Genomic DNA, 24,340 nt, shown 5'->3' with positions numbered 1-24,340 from the left:
TGGAGCACCTGTACCATCACCTACAGACTGATCCACCTCTGCGTGCTTATCTCATTGTGTGTATACAGCATCAGATTTTGGCCCACTGACATCCATGAAGGAATACCTCACTGGGCTATGATTCTGAACTCTGAAACAATATTCTTTTCTCTGTGGTCTGCACTATAAATCATTCTTTTCTCTATCCCTCTTTTACTGTATGAATGCACAGGAGGCAATATTGTCACCCTCCTCTTGTGGTTTGAGTGTGTGCAAATAAACTAAACCTTTGAGTTCATCCGATCTCAAGTTTGCTGCAGGGTTATTAATAGGAAATTGGATCACACCAAAACTGTGGGATTGGGATACACACCACTGCTTATAAAGGGGGAAGCAACTCAAAAAACCTTTCTGTTTACAGCTGGGTGGTGAGTGGAGAAATTGGGGCTGCTTAATTTAATCCCCTTCTATCTGTAACAGATGTGAATTTAAAGAGATTTAGAATACATTTGTATTATTCATGCAGTACTGAATGCAACTGAACTGAAGAATATTCTGCTGTTTCTCCTGCATTGTCAAATAGCACAAATTAATGAAAATCAGGTTCTACATGGATGACTCTGAGATTGTTAAACTAAACTAGAAACAATTAAATTACTACCATTCAACCAGCTTATTGTGAAAGAACTAATGCTCCCTGAGACAATTATAGTAGGATTTTGCCAGATTATATTTTGATACTGCTAAAGCCTAGAAGAAAATACTAAAAGTTACATTTAAATTTTTCAATCCCAAACTACTGCTCACTGTTTATGAAAATGCACCATTTTCAAAGACATCATATTCAGCCAGCGAGTGTAGTGGTTATCTTGTTAACTTGTGCTTTTTCTCTCATTTGGTTTACAAAGCTCACAACAGGATAATACAAGGGTTTCTACTCAGGGAACTTTGTTCATGGTTCTCACTCTCTGATGCTGTAATTTGGGTGGGAATTTAGCAAAACTCCTGTTTACATATGTAAATAGTGCAAGAGGAGAAATCACTGAGGAAGTATCCAGCAAACAATTTCAACACTGCGTTTTGACTTATAACAGGTAATATGGTAGAACTTTGAAATCAGCAGATTTTTAGCCTCATATAATTCCAAAGTCAACCATTCAGATGGTTGTACATTGTAATTTATTTTCAGGTCTCGCTATCGAAGCTGGAGTTTATTTCCATCTTCAATTGTAGTTTTATACAACAGAGTAGCTTGCTAGACCATGTCAGAATGTAGCTAAGAGTCAGCTACGTTGGCATGTCACTGCTGTCACCAGTTCCATTGTTACAACAATCTGACAGACTGGGTTGGATTCTAATATAAAAGGAAAATACTGCGGATGCTGGAATCTGAAACAACAGGAAATGCTGGAAAATCTCAGCAAGTCTGACAGCATCTGTGGAGAGAGAATAGAGCCAACATTTCGAGTCTAAGTAAGCCTTCATCAGAGCTGTGCCATGGAGACTGAGCCACCATGCCGCCCCACTAGTGTCTAACCGCTACAAAATTGTAAACCAATTTATAAAAAATCATTTACAATTATAATATAATAGAATGTAAGAAGTAGGAATAGGCCATCCAGCTCCTCAAGATTGCTCAGACATTGAATAAGATCATAACTGATTTCATCAACTTCATCTTCCTATAAAGGATTCCTATATAGGATTAGAGAGGGTGGATAGTGAGAGCCTTTTTCCTCAGATGGTGTTGGCTAGCACGAGTGCACATAGCTTTAAATTGAGGGGTGAGAGATATAGGACAGATGTTAGAGATAGGTTCTTTACTCAGAGAGTAGTAAGGGCGTGGAATGCCCTGCCTGCAGCAGTGGTGGACTCGTCAACGTTGAGAGCGTTCAAGTGGTTATTGGATAAACATATGGATGATATTGGAATAGTGTAGATTAGAGGGGCTTTAGATTGGTACCACTGGTCGGCGCAACATCGAGGGCCGAAGGGCCTGTACTGCGCTGTAATGTTCTATGTTCTATGTCATACCTTAATTCCCTTGGATTGTAAGAATCAATCTCTCGCTTAAAAATACTCAACAGCTGAGCATCCACAGCTCTCTGGGGGAAAAAATTCAAAGATTCACAACCCTCTAAGTAAAGAAATTTGTCTTCATCTCAGTCCTAAATGGCCAACACCCCTCCCACCTCCCCACCCCTGCCCCTTTATCCTTAGACTGTGTCTCCTAGTTCTAGAATGTACTATTAACTATAGTGCTCAGAGGAATCTTTCCTAGTATGTTTTAACACCACAAACATCCAAATAGAAATATTGTGTAAAACGTATAATACGTTAGAGTAGAGACAGTGTGCTGTGTTCCTGGCTGCCAATGTAAGATGATTGATTTTTCAGTGGATGAGTAATGAGTTTTAAAGGGGACAGTAATAAAGCAGATCCTAGTGTGAAACAAGACAGCTGTTACAGCTGTGAAATCTCCATAAACCACAACAATCTCTAAACTAGCAAATTGTATTTATCATGCTTTGTGCATGCAATGATCATGTGGCTTTGATTTATCAGGCATTATTTTGTTTATTTTAATGCAGATGTTTGCACAGACAAGCCATATGTTAGCCATTTCCAGCACATTAACGACAAGAAAATCAGTTGGAAAGACTATTCAGATGTAAGATACTGCATTTGTACACCAATAAATTCCAGGGATCGAAATATGCTTCCAAATTCTCATCTTGAAATTTCTTAATTATCTACTGGTGCCAATAATGTGTCTAATGTAAGATGTATAGAAAGATTGGTGCATCCCTACAGCATGCCTAAGAGTGTATATTATTCTATGCAATGATGTTATATGGTTGGAAGAAAACAAACTGTAATTTCAAATCAAGATCAGGCTTCTTCAGTTTACTGCATATGTTTTATGGTTTTAACTCTGTATCCTTAATGATTTGTCTGGAAATTATGAACAGACTGAAATTGGTATATTTAACTGAATATTTACTTTGCTACCATCTATTGGGTATATCTTAGGTACGCACGAGCTTGTCTCAGTTTTTAGCAATGCAGCCTTTGAGGCTGAAGTTTGAGGATTCAGAACACTTCCCAGGACTTGAACACGTCACCCTGGGCTAATTGTCCACTATACAGATGAGAAATAAAACCAAGGAGCAGATTTTTGTGCCATCGGGAAGACTTCACAATCTTTTTTAAAAAATGATGGGTGGGATCCAAGTCCTGCCCTTGTTTTCACCAGATCTAATTTTTGTCATCAGAAGGAAAGAGGATGCAGTGTTAGTTAAAAAGGAGGGAAATCTGAATTCAGTAGGGCCACTTGAATTTACTGCTGAGTTCAAACAGACCCCAATTTGGTTGTGAGCAATGTCAAGGTTCAGGAAGGGGTGAACAGTGTCGGGGGAGGGAGGGGGTGAGCTGTTTCGGAAGGGGTAAATGAGTTGATCGGCCGTTTTGGGGGGGAAGCTATTATTAAAACCAGGTGACAGATACATTTTAAAACAGTGAAATTCCCTGAACTGAAGGCAGACCTCAAGAGATATGTCTTTCATTTGTGACATGAAAAGGATCTGGTATCCCTGGATTATGTTTCACCTGGGGGCCCTCTGACTTACCTTGCCAATGTGTTTGTGCTGCATTTGGGATAGGCTCCAGGTAAAAAAGTAACACCTCAGTTTTAAACAGATTCAGGCTGTGCACTCCCTCTTTGTCACTGACTGTAAAATCCAGGCCAATGTGTAGAATCGAAAGTGGCTGTTTATTTGCCCACATGCTATTTATTATATGTAAAGTTTAATTACCATGCACAAGGGTGTGACTGGGCTAGTGACGCAGTGGCCTGATCATTCATCCAGAGGATGTAAATTCTTATCCCACTTTGGCAGTCTGAGAATTTTGACACATAGGAAGATGGTTGTGGTTATGGAGGGTCAGTCATCTCAGCTCCAGGACATCTCTGCAGGAGTCCCTCAGGGTGGTGTCCTAGGCCCAACAATCTTCAGCTGCTTCATCAATGACCTTCCCTCCATCACAAGGTCAGAAATGAGGATGTTCGCTGATGATTGCACAATGTTCAGCACCATTCACGACTCCTCAGATACTGAAGCAGTCCATGTTCAAGTGCAACAAGATCTGGACAATAACAAGTGGCAATAACATTCACGCCACACAAATGCCAGGCAATAACCATCACCCATAAGAGACACTCTAACCACTGAACCTTTGACATTCAATGGTGTAACCATCACTGAATCCCCCCACTGTCAACATCCATGGGGTTACCATCGACCAGAAATTCAACTGGACTCACCACATAAACACAGTGGCTACAAGAGCAGGTCAGAGACTAGGAATACTTTGGCTAGTAACTCACCTCTTGACTCCCCAAAGCCTATCCACCATCTACAAGGCACAAGTCAGGAGTGTGATGGAATACTCCCCACTTGCCTGGATGGGTGCAGCTCCAACAACACTCAAGAAGCTTGACACCATCCAGGACAAAGCGTCCGCTTGATTGGCATCACATCTACAAACACTCAATCCCACCACCACCGATGCTCAGTAGCAGCAGTGTGTACTATCTACAAGATGCACTGCAGAAATTCACCAAAGATCCTTAGACAGCACTTTCCAAACCCCCGAACACATCCATCTAGAAGGACAAGAGCAGCAGATACATGGGAACACCACCACCTGCAAGTTTTCCTCCAAGCTACTCTCCATCCTGACTTGGAAATATATCGCTATTCCTTCGCAATCGCTGGGTCAAAATCCTGGAATTCCCTCCCTAATGGCATTGTGGGTCAACCCACAGAAGATGGACTGCAGCGATTCAAGAAGATAGCTCATCAGCACCTTCTCAAGGACAACTAGGAATGGCAATAAACTGGCCATCCAGCGATGCCCATGTCCCACGAATGAATAAAAAAAACTCAGTTGAAATAAAAACAATGGGCAGAATTTTTGATTCCCATTGGTGGTTGAACCAGAAGTAGAAAGGCCCGAGAATTGGTATTGGGGATCACCACATTTAAAGGAGATGGTGGTGTAGTGGTATTGTCAATAGACAAAATAATCCAGAGACTCAATGTAATACGCTGGGGACCTGGGTTCAAATCCCACCATGGCAGACGATGAAATGTGAATCTAATAAAATCTGGAATGAAAAGGCTAATGCTGACCATGAAATCATTGTGGATTGTCATTTTAAAAAAAAACCCATCTGGTTCACTAATGTCCTTAAGGGAAGGAAATCCTACCTGGCCTACATGCAACTTCAGACCCTAGCAATGTGGTTGACTCTTAACTGCCCTCAGTTCCAGGGAAATCAGCGATAGACAACAAATGCTGGCCCAATCAGCGATGCCCAGCTTCCACGAAAGAAAAAAAAGATATTTGGACAACAAATTTGCTCCCTGGCTATTAACTGTCCATCCCTAGAGAAATCGTATTGGGGTGTCTGGACACCATATGATACGGGATTGGGTCCAGGAAATTATCCCGATGGGAAAACAACAATCCAACCCAGTCTCTGACTTTGGCGCTGCTTCACAGCGGCAGGGACCCAGGTTTGATTCCAGCCTTGAGCCACTGTCTGTGTGGAGTTTGCACTTTCTCCTGTGTCTGCATGCATGGGTTTCCTTCATGTGCTCCGGTTCCTCCCACAGTCCAAAGATGTGCGGGTTAGGTTGATTGGCCATGCTAAATTGACCCTTAGTGTCAGGGGGATTAGCAAGGTAAACGTATGGGGTTACGGGGAGAGGGCCGGGGCGGGATTGTGATTGGTACAGACTCGATGGGCCAAATGGCTTCCTTCTGTACTGTAGAGATTCTATGCTTCTGTGACATAGAATACTGTATTTCTCATTGTCGACCTGAAAAATGAAAGTTTCTACATCAATAAAACCAACCCAATTTGTGTTTTGTCTCTGGCTTTTTAACTTAATAAACTAGGGTAGACTCAAGGCATTCAGACATGCTCTGAATCATGTTCTGGTACCTAATCTTGAAGAGTGGTTTGTATTTCACATGTGAGCAATGAAATATTAAATCGTGACAGATTTGGCAGCACCTGCCCTGCACTTTTGACTTTCATCAAAAACCTGTCTATATCTCCACCCACCTTTGAAAGCAACCACAATATTTACCTCTTAGCGCCACCCCCCCACCCCTACTTATTTGGTATCTCCCACTGCTGCAAGTTCTTGGGATATTTCATTGCGTGAAAAACACAATATAAATATAACTTCTTGTTTTGCTTCATTCTATATATAGCTGAGATAAATAGCACAACTTCAATAGGGATTTATTATCAGCATGGCGTATGTAGCTACTTCATCCCCAACAGAGTTGATTTACTACATGTCAATCATCTTACAGAGATAGTAGAATGTTGATGATGGACAGTGTTTAAAGTTCCTTCCTGTTTCATCTGAGGCACTTTTCATCTCGACAGATCTGGCTTGTTTCAAAGTTAGTCTCTGCTGGAGTGGAAATTTACATTTTAAGGAATTTTCAACTCTAAATAATAATTTGATGAATGACTCACGGCATTGCCAAGAACATTTGGCTCCAAGATTCCGAAAACACTTATAGATTGGAAATGACTATTAGTGTAAGCAATTAAGACTGGCAGTTATTGAGGGGAAATTCCTGACAGTTTAAATTTGTAGAAAAACTTTATTTTTAAGTATCCATTTAAAATACCTTTCGTCCAACCATGCATTTGCTTGGTTTGGCGACTAATATATATATTAATAATATCTGTTCCCTGTCATTAAACCCTGAATGTGCATATAAGAACTAAGAGCAGGGGTAGGCAATTCAGCCCCTTGAGCCTGCTCCGCCATTCAATATGATCATGGTTGATCTCACCTCAGCCTCAACTCCACTTTTCTGCCCCATCAGCCCATTACTAATTAAAAATCTGTCTATCTCTCCCTTAAATTTACTCAATATCCCAGCATCCACCGCACTCTGGGCTAGTGAATTCCACAGACTGACCACCCTTTGAGTGAAGTTATTTCTCTTCATCTCTGCTTTAAATCTGCTATCCCTTTATCCTAAAATTATGACCTCCCGTTCTAGATTGCCCCACAAGAGGAAACATCCTCTCTACATCTACTTTGTCATCTACCTGTTATCATCTTATATACAAGATGATAAGCATCCAATGTAGATGAAAACTAAATCTATTGTAGTTTTAATCTTAATCACATCTACAATGGTGACAGTTTAATTAATGTCATATCCCACAGCTGCAAGTCGCTGATTCGATTACTTAATTTTCTTTCGTCGGTTGGATTATTTTCTTAATGAAAATTCGGAGCAGCTGCTATTATCCAAGATTGCAATAGAAGTGGTGATTTATTGGTGGAAAGAAATGGATAAATCAGAGTCTTCAGCATTTAAAGCCTGAATCTCCAAATATAAAGCGAGAAAATCAATTGATTACCTGGGACAACAAGCAGACACATTTGAGTGTGTACTTTCACCAAATGTAATTTGGAAAAAAAACTAAATAGTTAAGAAAGGGGAGCCTTTTAAGAAACAATTAAATATCAAAGAGATATATCTGTGTACTTATAAATTGTAATTAAGGATAAAATTGTTAGTCCTGAAAATGTGCAGTCGATGCTGAATATTAGACCAATTAAAAAAAAAATCAGCTTATCTTCATGCCTGCTAAAATGTTTGAAGATAGAGAACTAAGACTAACAGTCCATTAAAGTGAGGAAATTGTGATATCGCAAGGACAGTGAACTGGCTAATAAGAGGCTTCTCTTCCTGTGGGCGATTATGTTATGTTCTAATTCAGAGATGCTTGGAGGCTAACATTTCTGGGTGGGGGAGGGTGGAACATGGTGGATTCCCACAGGGAGCCAGTGATTTGGTAGAGAATTCAGGTTTCCATCCTACACAAATTATAATTGGGGGTGGAGGGGTGGGTAAGAAAGGGATGAGCTGCTAGCCTTCCTACCTGCTCCCTTGAACCACTAGGACTTAAACACAAGCTGTTTCCAAGTTCGGGCATTGAGTATGTTTGAAGCAGAGATGATAGATTTCTAAGTACCAATGACTTCAAGGGATAGTGTAGGGAAAAAGACATTGAAATGAATAATTAGCCATGATCCTAGTGAATGGCAGAGCAGTTCGATGGGCTGAATGGCCCACTCTTGCTTCGATGTTTCTGTGTTCCTAACCGTCCTGAGAATTTTCTCCTAATGCTGCCACACGCCTGCTTAGAACATGGGATCCATACAGGTAATTCCCAGGATCCAAACCATTTCACTGAGCCAGATTAATCATTCTAGATGTGATTGAAATGCCTTTTCCTTTAGGGAAAACTTTTCAGTCATGTTTTTGGTCCATCAAGGACCTTACCTATCTGGTAGGCATGGTACCTCTTCATATTTCCAGATCCTCTTTGGGGCAGGCCCTCTTTTGCAGCTCCAAAAGTGAAATATTAAAAAGGACCCAGTCCCCAGAATTTGGGGCAAGGTCTGTCAGCACAGGGAAGTCCTTCCCCATTACTTCCAGCAGCAGAGTGAGACATCAGAGATTTCAGGGTTGACTGATGCAGATATTATATGAGGTATTATACTGCAAAGCTTTTTATTGTTCTACGTAATAAAAATCCAAATGGCCTCATGAACTGTGTACAAAAGATTGTGTAGGTTAGGTGGATTAGCCATGCTAAATGTGTGGGGTTACAGGGATAGGCAGGGGTGTGGGCCTGGGTAAGATACTCTTCGGAGAGTTGATGCAGATGCGATGGGCCGAATGATCTGCTTCTGAACTGTAAAGATTCTAAATACTACCACTTCTAATCTGAATAAATATTTGTCCACTTTTCACCTGCTATACATAGATAATCAGATGACCAAAAATTGAAATAAAATACTCATTGCAGTAATGCTATATTGGGTGGATACTTGTATCCTCACCCATGGCGAGTTTGGTGGAAGGGGGGCATTTATTCAGGTGGGAGGGTGGCAGGTGGGGAGTCCGTCACCTTCCCGCTTTCACCTTGATTGGGTCCATGGGGGGGGGGGGGGGGGGGGGGAAGGCCTTCCAACCCTGTTGCCACTGGAGGATCTTAAGGGAAATTAGTGCCTGTAGGCATCTATCCAATTCCCTTTTGAAAGTCACAATTTAATCTGCCTTTACCACCCTGTCAGATAGTGCTTTTCAGATGCACAGTCACAGTGGACAAAAGGCCTCATTCAATGCCTCACAGTTCTACGACATAGCTGTTAATCAAAAGACAAAATTATAATATTTCATTATGGTTTTCCACATAAGGGAGTGGGTGTTGCTTCAGGCCTGAATATCACCACATACAGAAGCCAGCCCGCCATTGTGTTTCAGGCCTCATTAACATTGTTGTGCAACAACATTTACCTCTCCACAAGAAGTCACCCATATTAAAAGGATACATTCTGGGCCACATGCCTTACCAGCTGCAGCCTGAAGCTAAGCCCCAGTGTGTTTAGTGGGGTGACTGGGGGCTGAGGGAGCAACATTAGAGTAATTAAGATGCTGTGGAGTCTGGGGATGCACTTCCTTACAGAGCAGGCTCATCTACACTATTGGCCAAAAACGTTATTCTCAACGTGGAAAGGTGTCTAAATAAAGTTAAGGGGTATATGTTTACTTCATAGAAATCATAGAAACCCTACAGTGCAGAAGGAGGCCATTCGGCCCATCGAGTCTGCACCGACCACAATCCCACCCAGGCCCTACCCCCACATATTTACCCGCTAATCCCTCTAACCTACGCATCTCAGGACTCTAAGGGGCAATTTTTAACCTGGCCAATCAACCTAACCCGCACATCTTTGGACTTGGAACATTTTTGCACAATGCAAAAATGAACTCCTATTTACCAATATTATTTTTACATCTATTAAAAATATTTAAAATAAGAATTGCCATGAACTTTGAGAATAATTGGATGGTATTAAATACTCAGATTGATTTAGGATGAATGAATATTTTGGTATAAGTATTCTAAATAAATATCCTGCAAGGATCTAAACATAGCACAGTAAAAGCAACTCACCCACATCATTCTTCTTTCCATTCTCTTCAGGCTTTCCTTGTTTCGAGGGTGCTCCCTGTTTGGTGTCATTCGCCTCAAACACGACTGTTGTTTCAGCTGTTTCATGACTTTCAGTTATTAGCTTCACCTCATTGTGCTTGTCTGTTGCTCTGAGGGACTGCTCCTCCTCAGCTGGCCTCTCAGTTTGCAGTCTCTCTGCTGCTTTGGCTTCAAGAGCTTCTGCTTGCGATGAAGCTTCTTGTTTATCAGCAACTTTGCCTTCTGTCTCACAGTTGGCTGTGTTATTATTTTGTATCCATCTTTCATCATGTTGACATTCCTGACTTTCTGCCATGGGTTGGCCATTGATTTGCTCTTCACCTTTTGCTTGATCTTGACCAGTTTGTCCTTCGGATTGGGGGGCCTCCCCTTGATTTAGTTTTGGTTTTGCCTTCCGCTCTGTAGTTTCTGTTTCCTGCTTTTCTGCAAGTTTATCTCTATCGGTATTGTTTTGCACATTTTGAACAGCATTCCTTTCCTCTTTCATCGAGTTGTTTTGACACAAAGGACTGTTAATGGCTGAGGCCTCTTCACACCTTTCTGCTGAATCTGCCGGAGAGTTTTGGTGCTGCAGAAGTCCAACAAACCGTAAGCCTTTGCTTGTTCCTTCTTGTACCTGATTATTAACCAGAAAATAATTACTTAACCAATACAGTTCCCTTTTCGACTTTTCTCCCCTATCATTTTTCTTCTCCTGAAGACAATGGGTGTTGTTTTCAATCACCCACCCATTTCTTATCTGAGAAACACATGGACATTTGAAAACTGGGGGAAGGGGCACCTCAGCCAATCCATTGATGGCAAAGGTGTTGCAAATGGGAGGGGGTAGAGATGATCCCAGGGACTGGGGTCTCAAAAAGATGAGACGGTGCCCGGAGCTCACTGGTGACATGTTAACGAGGCCAGAATCTCATAATGGCTCAGGGTTCAAGCCAGCACCAAAGAGCTGATGGCTCCAGACCTGTTTAGGATGGCAATGCAAAATGGCAATCGGCAACTCATGGTTCAACAAACATCAATGAGCCATCAGTGGCCTAACTAAATGACCATTCTTCATATCAAGAGCTGTTTATGGGGTGTCAGTAAACGATTTAATCATTAGGGCATAGCCAAGTTTGAGCCTATAGCTTCCAATATCCACAGGTATCCCTGGATTATCCATTGGATAATCATTAGGATCAGAATTCTAAATGACATTTCCTTCCCTTGTCCAGAAATGTTCACCGAGTGGTTGAGCTTCATTGCTGCTGGATGGGCACAGACGTCGCAGGGGGAATTGAACTAAAAACATTTCCGGTGTTTGTCTCAGTGCCATGCCAGGCATTCCGTTTACACCTTGAACCATCATAGATGTCTCCGTGTTTATTTTCTCCTTTATAAATATAAAGGGCGGCACGGTAGCACAGTGGTTAGCACTGCTGCTTCACAGCTCCAGGGACCTGGGTTCGATTCCCAGCTTGGGTCACTGTCTGTGTGGAGTTTGCACATTCTCCTCGTGTCTGCGTGGGTTTCCTCCGGGTGCTCCGGTTTCCTCCCACAGTCCAAAGATGTGCGGGTTAGGTTGATTGGCCATGCTAAAAAATGCCCCTTAGTGTCCTGAGATGCGTAGGTTAGAGGGATTAACAGGGAAATATGTAGGGATATAGGGGTACGGCCTGGGTGGGATTGTGATCGGTGCAGGCTCGATGGGCCAAATGGCCTCTTTCTGCACTGTAGGGTTTCTACGTTTCTATGTTAAAACACATTGTCCTGTAACATTACAACTTTCCAATAATCCGACTGGCCAAAACTATTTTTAACATGCGTCAACCTGTTGAACAGTAATGATAAAAGATGAGGTTTGTTTAGTCATCTAATAGATTAATATTTTTATTACCTGCTGTAATCAACAATTAATAAAAACAATGCTGACATGTTTTCTGTAATATAAAGGGTTAATGCCTATTATGTTAATAGCTAATTTACATAATCAGTGATGTCAGATCACATGTCACTGGAACTCAGAGAGAGAGAGAGAGATGGTGCTGGAAGAAGCCCTGTATGTAGTCATTGACAGTTCTTGAAGGCCTTGTCTCCAGTAGTCTAGGTTAGCCACACACTGAGCCCATTTATTATGATACTTCATGGTGACAGTTTCAAAACTACCAAATAGCAAGGGTGCCCAACAAAACCGAAGATGGCAGAAAAGCGAAAGCCATCCAACTGTGGTGGAGAATCGGAAGGAAAAGTGCCAGCAGAGTTCCAAGACAGTCAATTAAAAGTAACAGACAGTGATAGGTAAAGGCCTACCTCTACTCAAATGCATTGACCGTGTAGAGAGTCCTGACCAAGTGGCACACTGGCAAAACTGCAGATTCAACAGGTAAAGGACCGATTCAGGGTTAGCACAGAAGCCTGATAAAGAACAAGTCAGCACACTCCTCTTAGAATCTTAGAAACCCTACAGTACAGAAAGAGGCCATTCGGCCCATCGAGTCTGCACCGACCACAATCCCACCCAGGCCCTACCCCCATATCCCTACATATTTACCCACTAATCCCTCTAACCTACGCATCTCAGGACACTAAGGGGCATTTTTTAGCACGGCCAATCAACCTAACCCGTACATCTTTGGACTCTGGGAGGAAACTGGAGCACCCGGAGGAAACCCACGCAGACACGAGGAGAATGTGCAAACTCCACACAGACAGTGACCCAAGCCGGGAATCGAACCCAGGTCCCCTGGAGCTGTGAAGCAGCAGTGCTAACCACTGTGCTACCGTGCCGCCGCCTCTATTCCATTGGCAGCATCGCAGCTGACATTGTAATAAGATAGGGTGTTAATAAGGACACAGCAACCTCTGAAGAGGCCATTAAGACCTTTAATTCATATTTCAGTCTTCAGAGGAACATTATTAGAAACCAGATGGGATTTAACAGGCGCACTCAGGAATCTAATGTAAGTGTTGACTTTTCTATTAATGACCAGTATCATTCGGCTGACAGCTGCAAGTATGAAACTCTAAAGGATGAACTCATTCAAGAACGCATTGTGGTGGCAGCGCTTGATGACGCCTTATCTGATTTTGTACTGTCCAGGGAAGATCTTACATTGTCCAAGGCAGTGCAATTAGCAAGGCAGGCTGAGCTGTGGAAACACAACTGAGTTTTCATCCGGATTGAAAGGGAACCTTTATGGAGCCATATCACCGACACAGTCTGCTTTTGTGAACACTGGAGGTACCAGTGCACCCACTAAAAAGCAGACGCAGAACAAAGAGGGGGCAATCACCGCCGTTATCCAGTGATCTGGTTGAGGTGCCAAAAAGACCCATCTGCATGAAGACTATCCTGCCACAAATGCAAAGTATCATTCCTGCAGGAGGTGGGGTCATTGTAAAGTAGTACGCCGTCACAAAAAGCCTCCTAACTCCAAGATTTAGAGGGAGACTAATTAGAGTGCCATCCTAGGGTGAAGTTAAACCTCAAGGGGACTTCTGGAGTCCAGATATCAGAACCATTGAACACAATGGCAATTTTAAATGAGACACGGAAACAGGTGTCAATTCCTTCTGATATAGGACAGAGGCTGAAGCCTGAGTTTCTCTAGTCACCTACCATTCGACACCATGGTCCAGGGGGCTTCCCACTGAAGGTGCAAGGGCAGACAAATAATAAGGGAAAATTATAAGGGAAGACAAATAACACAATTTCTTTATGTTATCCAAATTCAGAAGTGCTCATTACTGAGCCGGAGAGCCTGCTCAGATTTGTAACATATTCACAGAGTGGAAGAGCTGAAAACCAGGACAAACTTGATCAATTCAAGAAGGAATTTCTAAAGCTATTCACAGGTCTGGGGAAGCCCCAAAACGTTTACCATATCAGCTGAAAGTGAAATGCCAAGCCAGTGTGTTTATTCTTCAAAATGCTGGAGACAATCGATCGACAACTGAGGGTGATATCGCCAGGAACACAACCCACTTCTTGGTGCTCAGGCATGGTGCCTGTACCCACTACACATTTGTGTGGACTTCACAGAGTTGAACAAGACAGTAAAAAGGGAGGTCTACCCTACAGCATATGTCAGCAAGAGATTGGCGAAGCCTGTGAGGAGCTCAATCTTCACTAAACTGGAGGCAAAACGTGATTTGACTTGATTTGATTTGATTTATTATTGTCACATGTACCAGTATACAGTAAAAAGTATTGTTTCTTGTGCGCTACACAAAGCATACCGTTCATAGAGTACATAGGGAAGAAGGAGAGGGTGCAGAAGGTGGCGTTACAGTCATAGCTAGGGAAAGATCAATTTAATGCAAGGTCCATTCAAAAGTCTGATGGCACAGGGAAGAAGCTGTTCTCGAGTCGGTGCTCCTGTTAGACAAACAGCTCAGACTGCTAATGATATCCATCACACCCTTTGGCCAATACGGTACTGTTTCAAAAGCCTGCCATTTGGAATTGCCCGAGACTTTTCCACGTATCATGTTTGGTATTCTGAAAGGGTTGGATGGAGTTATCCGCCAAATGGATGATACCCTTATTCATGCATCCACCACTTTGGAGCATGATGCCAGGATGTGAAGATTGTTGCAATATTTGCAGGCCGAGGGCCTCACGATCAGAAATATTTGATCTTTCTCCACACTTCTTACTAGATACTTACACAACAATTTACCCATCTTTTAAAATCGTGATAAAACTGATTGGGCTCAATTTCAACTGTCTCCACCAGTCAGGAAACTGATAGAAATGCATTCGCCAATTGTACTAATCTTTGCCCAATTTTATTTGCGTTAAATAATGTGCAAGGTGAAAAGTGTGCAGCCATCCCACTGCCACCTGTTTCCTGCCCTGTGGAAACAGTTCAAACTAACCCCTGTGCTTTTTTTTTCCCTCAATACAATCCATTTTCAAAGTAGAAACAATTTTTTAAAAAACACACAGATAAAAGTTCTTCACCTCTGTGCAGCAGCTGCAATTCCTGACCCCACTTCAGTGGCACAGCCAGGCCTCTGAGGCTTGGCCTATTGTTCACTCAATTGTGAACTTGAAAGCTAAGAGGCAACATCAATGGCAGAAAAATCTATGTGTAAATGAGGACAAGTACTTTCAAACACGTGTTTCTTGGTGGGCGTTTAACGGCACATACGCTGAGGAAGATTCCAGTCTTGCAGTCATCCTTATAGAGAGTTAACACAAGAACATTAATTTAATACAGCTGTTTGGCTCTGACTGTACAGCGGTGAAGGCATGAACTATCATTCCTTTTTACTTTGAGCCTTCAACAGAGCAGTTTGATGGATTCTCATCTCCTTCACCCACGGAACAAGCTTTTATACTTAAAACGTGACACTGAATAACAGGATAAAGAACATCGCTCTTTATCCTGGCGGCAGTCTCCTCCATCATGACTTTCCAGCTGCATTTTGAATGCATAATTTTGACATTTGTCAAAGAGAATTAAAGCTGTTTTATAAAATGGAAGTGAAATATAAATGTTAAATAATTACAGGTTACTGAGTTACCGTGCAATTATTATAAATGATGGTGTCCTCATGACGGGCCGTATATTCACTTATCCTCACGTACTTCAGGTCAGGGATTCTTTTTCTTTAGATCTGAGAATATGTGTAAATACAAAATGATAGTAGAGAATATAAGAAATGAAACATGTCTTTTTGTGCCACAGAAAAGTATTACTTTGGTTGATTTTGAGAAGTGACTGAGCTGCCATAGACACCAATGTTACAGATGCATCTCGGTGATGGTTGACCGTAGAAGATAAATGCTGCTGGGCTTATTTCCACAGGTAGCATAACTCAGAGTTCACACAAGCCATTAAACCATACTTATGAATTACAACCTAGGTCTCTCTCATTCTGAGTGTCTAAACATCATTCTTGGAAAATCAGGGGAGAAATGTGTTTGGATCGGAGCTATAACGACTTACGCCAATTCTCTAGAGGCAAGACGTGCCATTGGCTGCTATCTGGATACCCTGCACCGCAAGCTTTGTTGATATAATTGGCTGACTGCCCCTGGGGAATCCGCACAGTATTGCTAGAAGCAGGGCTATGCAAAGGAGTTTCTCTCCCTCTGCCTATTGGCAACTTAAATCACAATTTCTCTGCAGCCTCAATTGAAAACAAAGACATTAACTGGCTGTGCGCCAGAAAACTATCCTATCACCAGTACATTACTGAGGCCTTCATTATAGTTCAAACTAGGCAAAGCTTTGGCAAGCTAACAGGAGCACTGAAGGAGAGTTACATATCCTGATGAAGGTGCCATATATGAATGTGGAAAGCACCCAGATGTTGAATACAGTGGGGTTGAGTTAGATAACACTTAAAAACAGCAGTGGGAATGGCATTGGAACTATATACTGCCTGCTCGAGTGATCTTTACATCCAGCAAACATTGAGCATACTGTTCACTGATCAGGCAACTACAGGAAAGCAAACTTGTGAGGAGCTATAGCACCGCGCAAAGCTGACCTGCATCTCTTAAAGATGCTGGGAGTCACAGTTGAAGAGAGTCAAATCTGGGAAAGAATGAGGAATGGTGCAACAGGAGGAAGAGTAGGTTCCAAGATTTTCAGATGCCGCACTGGAGGTACTGGTGCAGGAGGTGGAAAGGAAGAGAGATGCCCTGAACCACTACGGGGGGGAGAGGGCCCTTTAGACATGTGATCAAAAAGCAGTGGAAATAGAAATCCGTGGAAGTTAATGCACGGAGTCTAGCCCAAGGACTTGAAAACCATGCATCAAGAAGTTCAATGAGCTCACACGAGTGCCATAATGCACCAATTGTATTAGTAGCCTCAGCCATTGTTCAGATCACCACACAACTAGCACTCATCTGCCAGTAATCTCAATCAGGTCTCAATCAGGTCTCATATCTCACACTCATAGCTTCACCTCAATTTCACACACTTACTACTGCTGCAAGCATCACACACAGATCTCACAGCTTGCAAACATGGCCAGCTATTCCACCTTGACAGCTATTTCAACCTACCAAATTGAACAATACTCACTGACTCTCTTCACTCTCTCTTGCAGGACAAGATGGAGCACAATCAAAAGCAGCAAAGGATGATGATTGCGGTTATTGGAGGTCAATCATCTCAGCCTTAGGACATCACTGTCGAAGTTCCTCAGGGTAATGTCCTAGGCCCAACCATTTTCATCTGCTTCATCATAAAGTTAGAAGTGGAGATGTTTCCAGATGATTGTACAGTGTTCAGCACCATTTGTGACTCTTCAGAAACTGAAGCAGTCCATGTCCGAATACAGCAAGACCTGGACAATATTCAGGCTTGGGCAAGTACAAGTGGCAAGTAACATTCACACCACACAAGTGCCAGGTTTTTGTTTATTCTTTCATGGGACATGGGTGTCACTGGCTGGCCAGCATTTATTGCCCATCCCTAGTTGCCCCTTGGAGGGCAGTTGAGAGTCAACCACATTGTTGTGGCTCTGGAGTCACATGTAGGCCAGACTGGGTAAGGACGGCAGATTTCCTTCCCTAAAGAACATTAGTGAACCAGATGGAGTTTTTCCGACAATCGACAATGGTTTCATGGTCATCAGTAGATTCTTAATTCCAGATATCTTCTATCAAATTCAAATTTCACCATGTGCCATGGCGGGATTCGAACCCAGGTCCCCAGAACATTAGTTGAGTTTCTGGATTAATAGTCTAGCAATAGTGTGGTGAACCATCGTTGGTTCACCACTGGGGTTTGTTACTATGTTACTGTTGGGCTAGGGTGTTGTTACTGTGGGGGTTGTACTATGTTGTTGGGTTAGGGTGTTTACCTGTTATAAGAGTTATCATGGCACATTCCAGTGGGGTCCCGCCTCCGGTGACGAGGTATAAGACCCCCTGCTCCGGCAGGACCCCTTCAGTCTGAACTGGTGTATTCGTGTTAGTAGTTCCATTGTTACTTTATTAAAGCCTTCAATACCGAAGCCTTGGTTCCATGTGCTTATTGACGCGCATCAATTTAATAAAGTAAACAGAAAACTCACAACTGTGCAACAAGAAGAAAAAAACAGAGAGTATGGAACAGATTCTAAAACCGGATCGTCTGACACTGGACCCACGTGCGGTCGGTGCAGCTAACACATTCGACCATTGGTGGAAGTGCTTTGAGGACTACCTGGTAGCCTCGGTAGCTATCACTACGGACAGTGATAGACTCCAGGTCCTCCACGCAAGGGTAAGCGACACGATTTACCTAGCCATTCGTGCAGCTCCCACTTACCAGGGTGCCGTCGAGCTCCTAAAGAAAAGATACACTATGCCACCCAACGAGATACATGCTCGTTACCTCCTCGCTACACGACGTCGGCAGTCGGGCGAAACCATGGAGGATTATGCCAATGAGCTCCTGCAGCTTGCCAGGTGTTGCGACTGTAAGGACGTCTCCGCCGAACAGTATATGTACGACCTCGCCCGAGACGCGTTCGTAGCAGGGGTAGGGTCCTCATACATCAGGCTTAAATTGCTAGAAAAGGGGAAACTCAACTTGACCCAGGCAATGGAGATGGCCGTGAGGTTGGAGGCGGCGTCGAAGAGCTTGGCGCTGTACCCCGAGGACCACGTGCAGTCAACGTGGTTGGAGCAAGCTCAGCTCCCTCCTCGCCCCGCGAACCCGCGCTCCCAGATCGATTCGACGACGGCGGCAGCTCCAGGTGGCCAGCGATGCTATTTTTGTGGAGGGGCCAAGCATCCACGGCAACAGTGTCCGGCAAGAACGGCAATCTGCAGCCAGTGCGGTAAAAAAGGCCACTACGGCAAAGTCTGCAGGTCCAAACCTAAAAACGGCAGTGCAGCTTGTAACCCTCCAGAACGGAGACCATCTCTTTCGGCGTCGCAGTACCCACGAGGTCCGACCACGTGCGATCTCAGGACGGCGCCATCGTGGCAGACAGAGGAGGAGGAAGACCACCAGGAGTCGCTGCGCTTGGCGCCCTCGCCCACGTGCGATTCATGGGGGCGGCCATCATGGTCCACGACGACTAGGAGCGACCAGCAGGGGTCCTCAGCATCCACATCGGCAGCATGCAGTGACGCCCAGGGGCCAACGGTGGCGTCGATCTCCCTGGATCAGACCAGGCATTACAGACTGGAACATTCTATGATGGAGGTAAAGGTTAGTGGCAGAACTGTGAATTGTCTGTTTGACAGTGGAAGCACCGAAAGTTTCATACACCCTGAAACTGCTAAAAGGTGTGGACTCCGGATTCTCCCTGCCAAACAGACAATTTCCATGGCATCACGGTCCCGGTCTGTACCGATCCAAGGACGATGTATGGTAACTCTTGAGGTACAGGGCACAATTTACGAGCAATACAGGCTCCTTGTGCTACCTCACCTTTGCGCGCCAATTCTCCTCGGACTAAACTTTATGGTCCACATGAAGAGTGTGATCCTACAGTACGGTGGGCCACTCCCTTCACTGGCAGTAGGGAATCAGCCGCAGCCTCCAAATTGCCCAAAGCGCCCCGCGTGCAATTTATCCACCCTGAAGATCACGACACCATCCCTTTTTAAAAATCTGGTACCTGGCTGCAAGCCCATCGCTACTAAAAGTAGGCGTTACAGCGCTGAGGACCGGATCTTTATTAGATCTGAGGTTCAGCGGCTCCTCAAGGAAGGGATCATACAGGCCAGTGCTAGTCCGTGGAGAGCGCAGGTCGTGGTAGTCAAAAGCGGGAACAAACCTCGGATGGTCATCGACTATAGTCAGACCATTAATAGATACACGCAGCTGGATGCGTATCCTCTCCCGCGCATTTCTGATATGGTCAATCAGATTGCGCAGTACCGAGTGTTTTCTACCATAGACCTTAAGTCCGCCTACCATCAACTCCCCATCCGCCCAGAGGACCGACAATATACGGCTTTTGAGGCGGATGGTCGTCTATACCAATTCCTCAGGGTTCCATTTGGTGTCACCAATGGGGTCTCGGTCTTCCAGCGTGCTATGGACCGAATGGTGGACCAGAACGGGTTGCGGGCTACCTTCCCATACCTGGATAACGTCACCATCTGCGGCCATGACCAGCAGGACCACGACACGAATCTCCAACACTTTCTGCGCACTGCATCTCGCCTGAATCTGACCTATAACAGGGAGAAGTGCGTATTCCGTACGCGTAGGTTAGCCATCCTCGGATACGTGGTGGAAAACGGGGTCATTGGCCCTGATCCAGACCGTATGCGCCCACTCACTGAACTTCCCTTGCCCGCTAGCACGAAAGCACTGAGGAGATGCCTCGGGTTTTTTTCATATTATGCACAGTGGGTCCCCAACTACGCGGACAAAGCTCGTCCGCTCATTAAGTCCACGACCTTTCCACTTACGCCGGAGGCCCAATTGGCCTTCAAGGTTTTGAAGAGCGACATCTCGAAAGCCACAATGCACGCGGTGGATGAATCCATCCCTTTCCAGGTGGAGAGTGATGCATCTGACTTCGCCCTAGCCGCCACACTAAACCAGGCAGGCAGGCCCGTCGCATTTTTTTCCCGCACCCTTCAAGGCCCAGAAATTCGGCACTCAGCGGTGGAAAAGGAGGCTCAGGCCATTGTGGAGGCAGTCAGACACTGGCGCCATTACCTGGCAGGTAAGCGGTTCACCCTGATCACGGATCAACGATCCGTGGCGTTTATGTTCAGTAACACGCAGAGGGGCAAGATCAAGAACGATAAGATCTTGCGGTGGAGAATTGAGCTCTCCACCTATAATTACGATATTATGTATCGTCCAGGGAAGCTCAATGAGCCCTCGGATGCCCTCTCGCGCGGAATATGCGCCATCATGCAGGAGGACCGCTTGAAGGCTCTCCACAATGATCTGTGTCATCCTGGAGTCACCAGACTCTACCACTTCATCAAAGCCCGCAACCTGCCTTACTCGGTGGAGGATGTCAGGTCAGTGACTAGAAGCTGTCGGATTTGCGCAGAATGCAAACCACACTTTTATCGACCAGACCGGGCACAATTGGTCAAGGCCACTCGCCCTTTTGAGAGGCTGAGTGTGGATTTTAAGGGCCCCCTTCCCTCAACGGACCGGAATGTCTATTTTCTCAACATAATAGACGAGTATTCCCGGTTTCCGTTTGTTTTCCCTTGTGCGGACACGTCAACTGCCACCGTCATTAAGGTTTTCAGTGAACTTTTTACCCTGTTCGGGTACCCCTGCTACATTCATAGCGACAGGGGCTCGTCGTTCATGAGCAACGACTTGAGGCAATTCCTGCTCTCATTCAGGATTGCCTCTAGTAGAACCACGAGCTACAACCCTAGGGGTAACGGACAGGTGGAAAGGGAGAATGCTACAGTCTGGAAGGCTGTCCTACTGGCACTGAAATCCAGGGGCCTTCCAGTCTCCCGTTGGCAGGAGGTCCTTCCAAATGCGCTCCATTCTATCCGCTCCCTCCTGTGTACGGCAACCAATGCTACTCCCCACGAGAGGATGTTCTCATTCCCTCGGAAGTCGTCCTCGGGGACCTCATTGCCAGCCTGGTTGACGTACCCAGGACCCGTCCTTCTGCGGCGCCATGTGAGGGCTCGCAAGTCCGACCCCTTGGTCGAACCGGTCCAACTCCTCCACGCCAACCCTCAGTATGCCTATGTGGCATATCCTGACGGGCGAGAGGACACTGTCTCCATTAGAGACCTGGCGCCCGCAGGGGACGTAGCAACTCCTGTCGCTCCTATTCCCCCAGTCACGAATCCACTACTCCTCATTACTTCCCCAGACGTGGCGCGGTCAGCACCGGGACCAGTGCATAACACTTTTACTCCCATGTACAGCTTGCCTGAGACTCGGAGATCGGCGCCACCATCATCATCACCACCACCACTACCACCAAACGTTCCAGGATCCCCTGCACCATCGCCTCACCAGGGCCGGCCGGCCCGGGAGTCCTTGAGGGGACAGCCAGACGTTGCTTTGGAAAGAGCGCCACCACAAGCACCTGCTCCGGTTTCGCAACCGGTGTTGAGGAGATCGGCACCTGCTCCGGTTTCGCAACCGGTGTTGAGGAGATCGCAGCGTCGGTGCGGTCCTCCAGACCGTCTGGACTTGTGAATCCTGTGATTTTTCTGTTATTGTCTGTTTATATCACCTGTTTTTCGTCCACCCCGCCACCTTTTGTTCTTAAAGGAGGGGTGAATGTGGTGAACCATCGTTGGTTCACCACTGGGGTTTGTTACTATGTTACTGTTGGGCTAGGGTGTTGTTACTGTGGGGGTTGTACTATGTTGTTGGGTTAGGGTGTTTACCTGTTATAAGAGTTATCATGGCACATTCCAGTGGGGTCCCGCCTCCGGTGACGAGGTATAAGACCCCCTGCTCCGGCAGGACCCCTTCAGTCTGAACTGGTGTATTCGTGTTAGTAGTTCCATTGTTACTTTATTAAAGCCTTCAATACCGAAGCCTTGGTTCCATGTGCTTATTGACGCGCATCAAATAGTACCACTAATGAGCATCTCCAACAAGAGAGAGAAATTCCCTTCAATATTCAATAGCATTACCACCATTGAAACCCCCATTCTCAGCATCTTGAGGGTTACCAGAAACTGAACTGAACTAGCCATATAAATACTGTGGCTCCAAAAGCAAGTAAGAGGCTGGGAATTCTGTGGAGAATAACTCACCTACTGACTCCCCAAGAGGTTTACAGAGATCATTGGCTGGGGCACTGAGCTCCAAATGGCATCACCGGCGTCAAAAAGGAACACATGGTTTGACATCATGGTCTGCTTGCTAAGTTACTTTTGGCAAGTGTTGACTGCAAACGTGCAAACATCTGCAACAACATGGCATCTGGCTTGATCTGCCATACAAGTATGTTCACGTGTTATGATGTTAAGGGCATATGTAGTATACATGAAACAAGTGATAATCAGCCCAATTTCCTGCCTATTGTGTTCTAGGGAATTTACTCAGCTCACAGTTTGTAAGACTGCCAGTAAGTAAATTCAAAACCATTTTTTGGTCCATGATAACAAACTAATTTTCTGAAGGAAAGGGGAAAAAATGGATTAAACTCTTACCTTTTGAAGAAATTCTTCCAGCCCTTTTGATTTCGGAAGTTGGTTGGACAGCAAACTCAATTCCACTTCAAGGCTGCATGGTTCAGTCTTGGCATTATTCTCTTCAGAGCTGAAAAGATTAGAGAAAAAATAATAGGTTATGGTGATCCTCAAAGATGTTCTTAGTAACATTCAATTTAAGACATTAGTTTTAATTTATTCTGTTTCTTCCCCTACCCTAAGGCACATTATTTTCTCCCTCATAACCACAAACAAATCACTCTTCAAACAGGCATTGACTTGACTGAAACAGATTATGTTGGAACATCTGGACTTGTGATTGACCGCTCCAGTTAAACAATGCTCCGACCTCACCCATGGCTGGGATTCTCCAGTCCCCCTGCTGCAAGTAGTGGCAGGAGGGCACGTGAGACAGGAGAATTTCAGCCCATGTTGTTCTCTACAAAAACTGTTTTGCAACAATGTGTAAAAGGTGAAAATCCAACAAACAAGTTGATATTACAGGATAGTTATATATGTATGCTTTTTGTTTATTCATTCACATGATATGGGCGTCGCTGGCTAGACAAACATTTTTTGCCCATCCGTAGTTACCCTTGAGAAGGTGGTGGTGAGCTGCCTTCTTGAACCGCTGCAGTCCATGTGGTGTTGGTACACCCACAGTGCTTTTAGGGAGGAAACATGCGCATATTTTCCTGGGAATTTTTTATTCAGATAATTGGGCAACTGAACTAACAGTTACAACTATTTTCATTTAATACTTTCTTTTCAGACAGAGATTGAATCATAAATCAAATCAAATACCTATAAATATTATTATAAGACTCCAGTTGTTCCAGTAATGTTAAATTGGATTACTGATTTTTTTTAAATTACCTAAAATATGGAGATTATTTTTGACTTGCTTTTCTGCTTCAAATTTTCCTTTCACTCCTTCATGATCACATTTGATCCCCCATCGAGAATCAGTCATTCAGCCAACAACAGTCCCAATCTCCCAGCCAAGAAAAAGCAGGGCTTCCTCGAAACTCCACATCCATTTACAATCTTACAAAGTGAAAAATTAGGACAATGACTAAATGCTTTCACTCTAAAATAAACTCTTCTTGATACTTGCTATCTAGCAAATTCAACATTGCCTTCAAAACTTGGAGCAAACAGTATAGAGCATTGTTTCCACACAA

General features: G+C 44.4%; 1 protein-coding gene across 1 annotated transcript in view; it reads right to left on the bottom strand.

Moving 5' to 3' along the window:
* LOC144508210 (raftlin-like) overlaps positions 1–24,340 on the bottom strand; it is a 122,122-nt gene that overhangs the window by 35,569 nt on the left and 62,213 nt on the right. The window contains exons 4-5 of the mRNA XM_078236029.1: positions 23,157–23,265; positions 10,058–10,712 (exon numbers count right to left, since the gene is read on the bottom strand). Coding sequence (XP_078092155.1) covers positions 10,058–10,712; positions 23,157–23,265 — 764 coding nt within the window. The remainder of the gene's footprint in view (positions 1–10,057; positions 10,713–23,156; positions 23,266–24,340) is intronic.

This window comes from Mustelus asterias, chromosome 2 (assembly GCF_964213995.1).
Source record: "Mustelus asterias chromosome 2, sMusAst1.hap1.1, whole genome shotgun sequence".
Classification (NCBI taxonomy): Eukaryota; Metazoa; Chordata; class Chondrichthyes; order Carcharhiniformes; family Triakidae; genus Mustelus; species Mustelus asterias.
The sequence above is the reverse complement of the archived record's forward strand: the minus strand, read 5'-3'. Positions and strand labels throughout refer to the sequence as shown.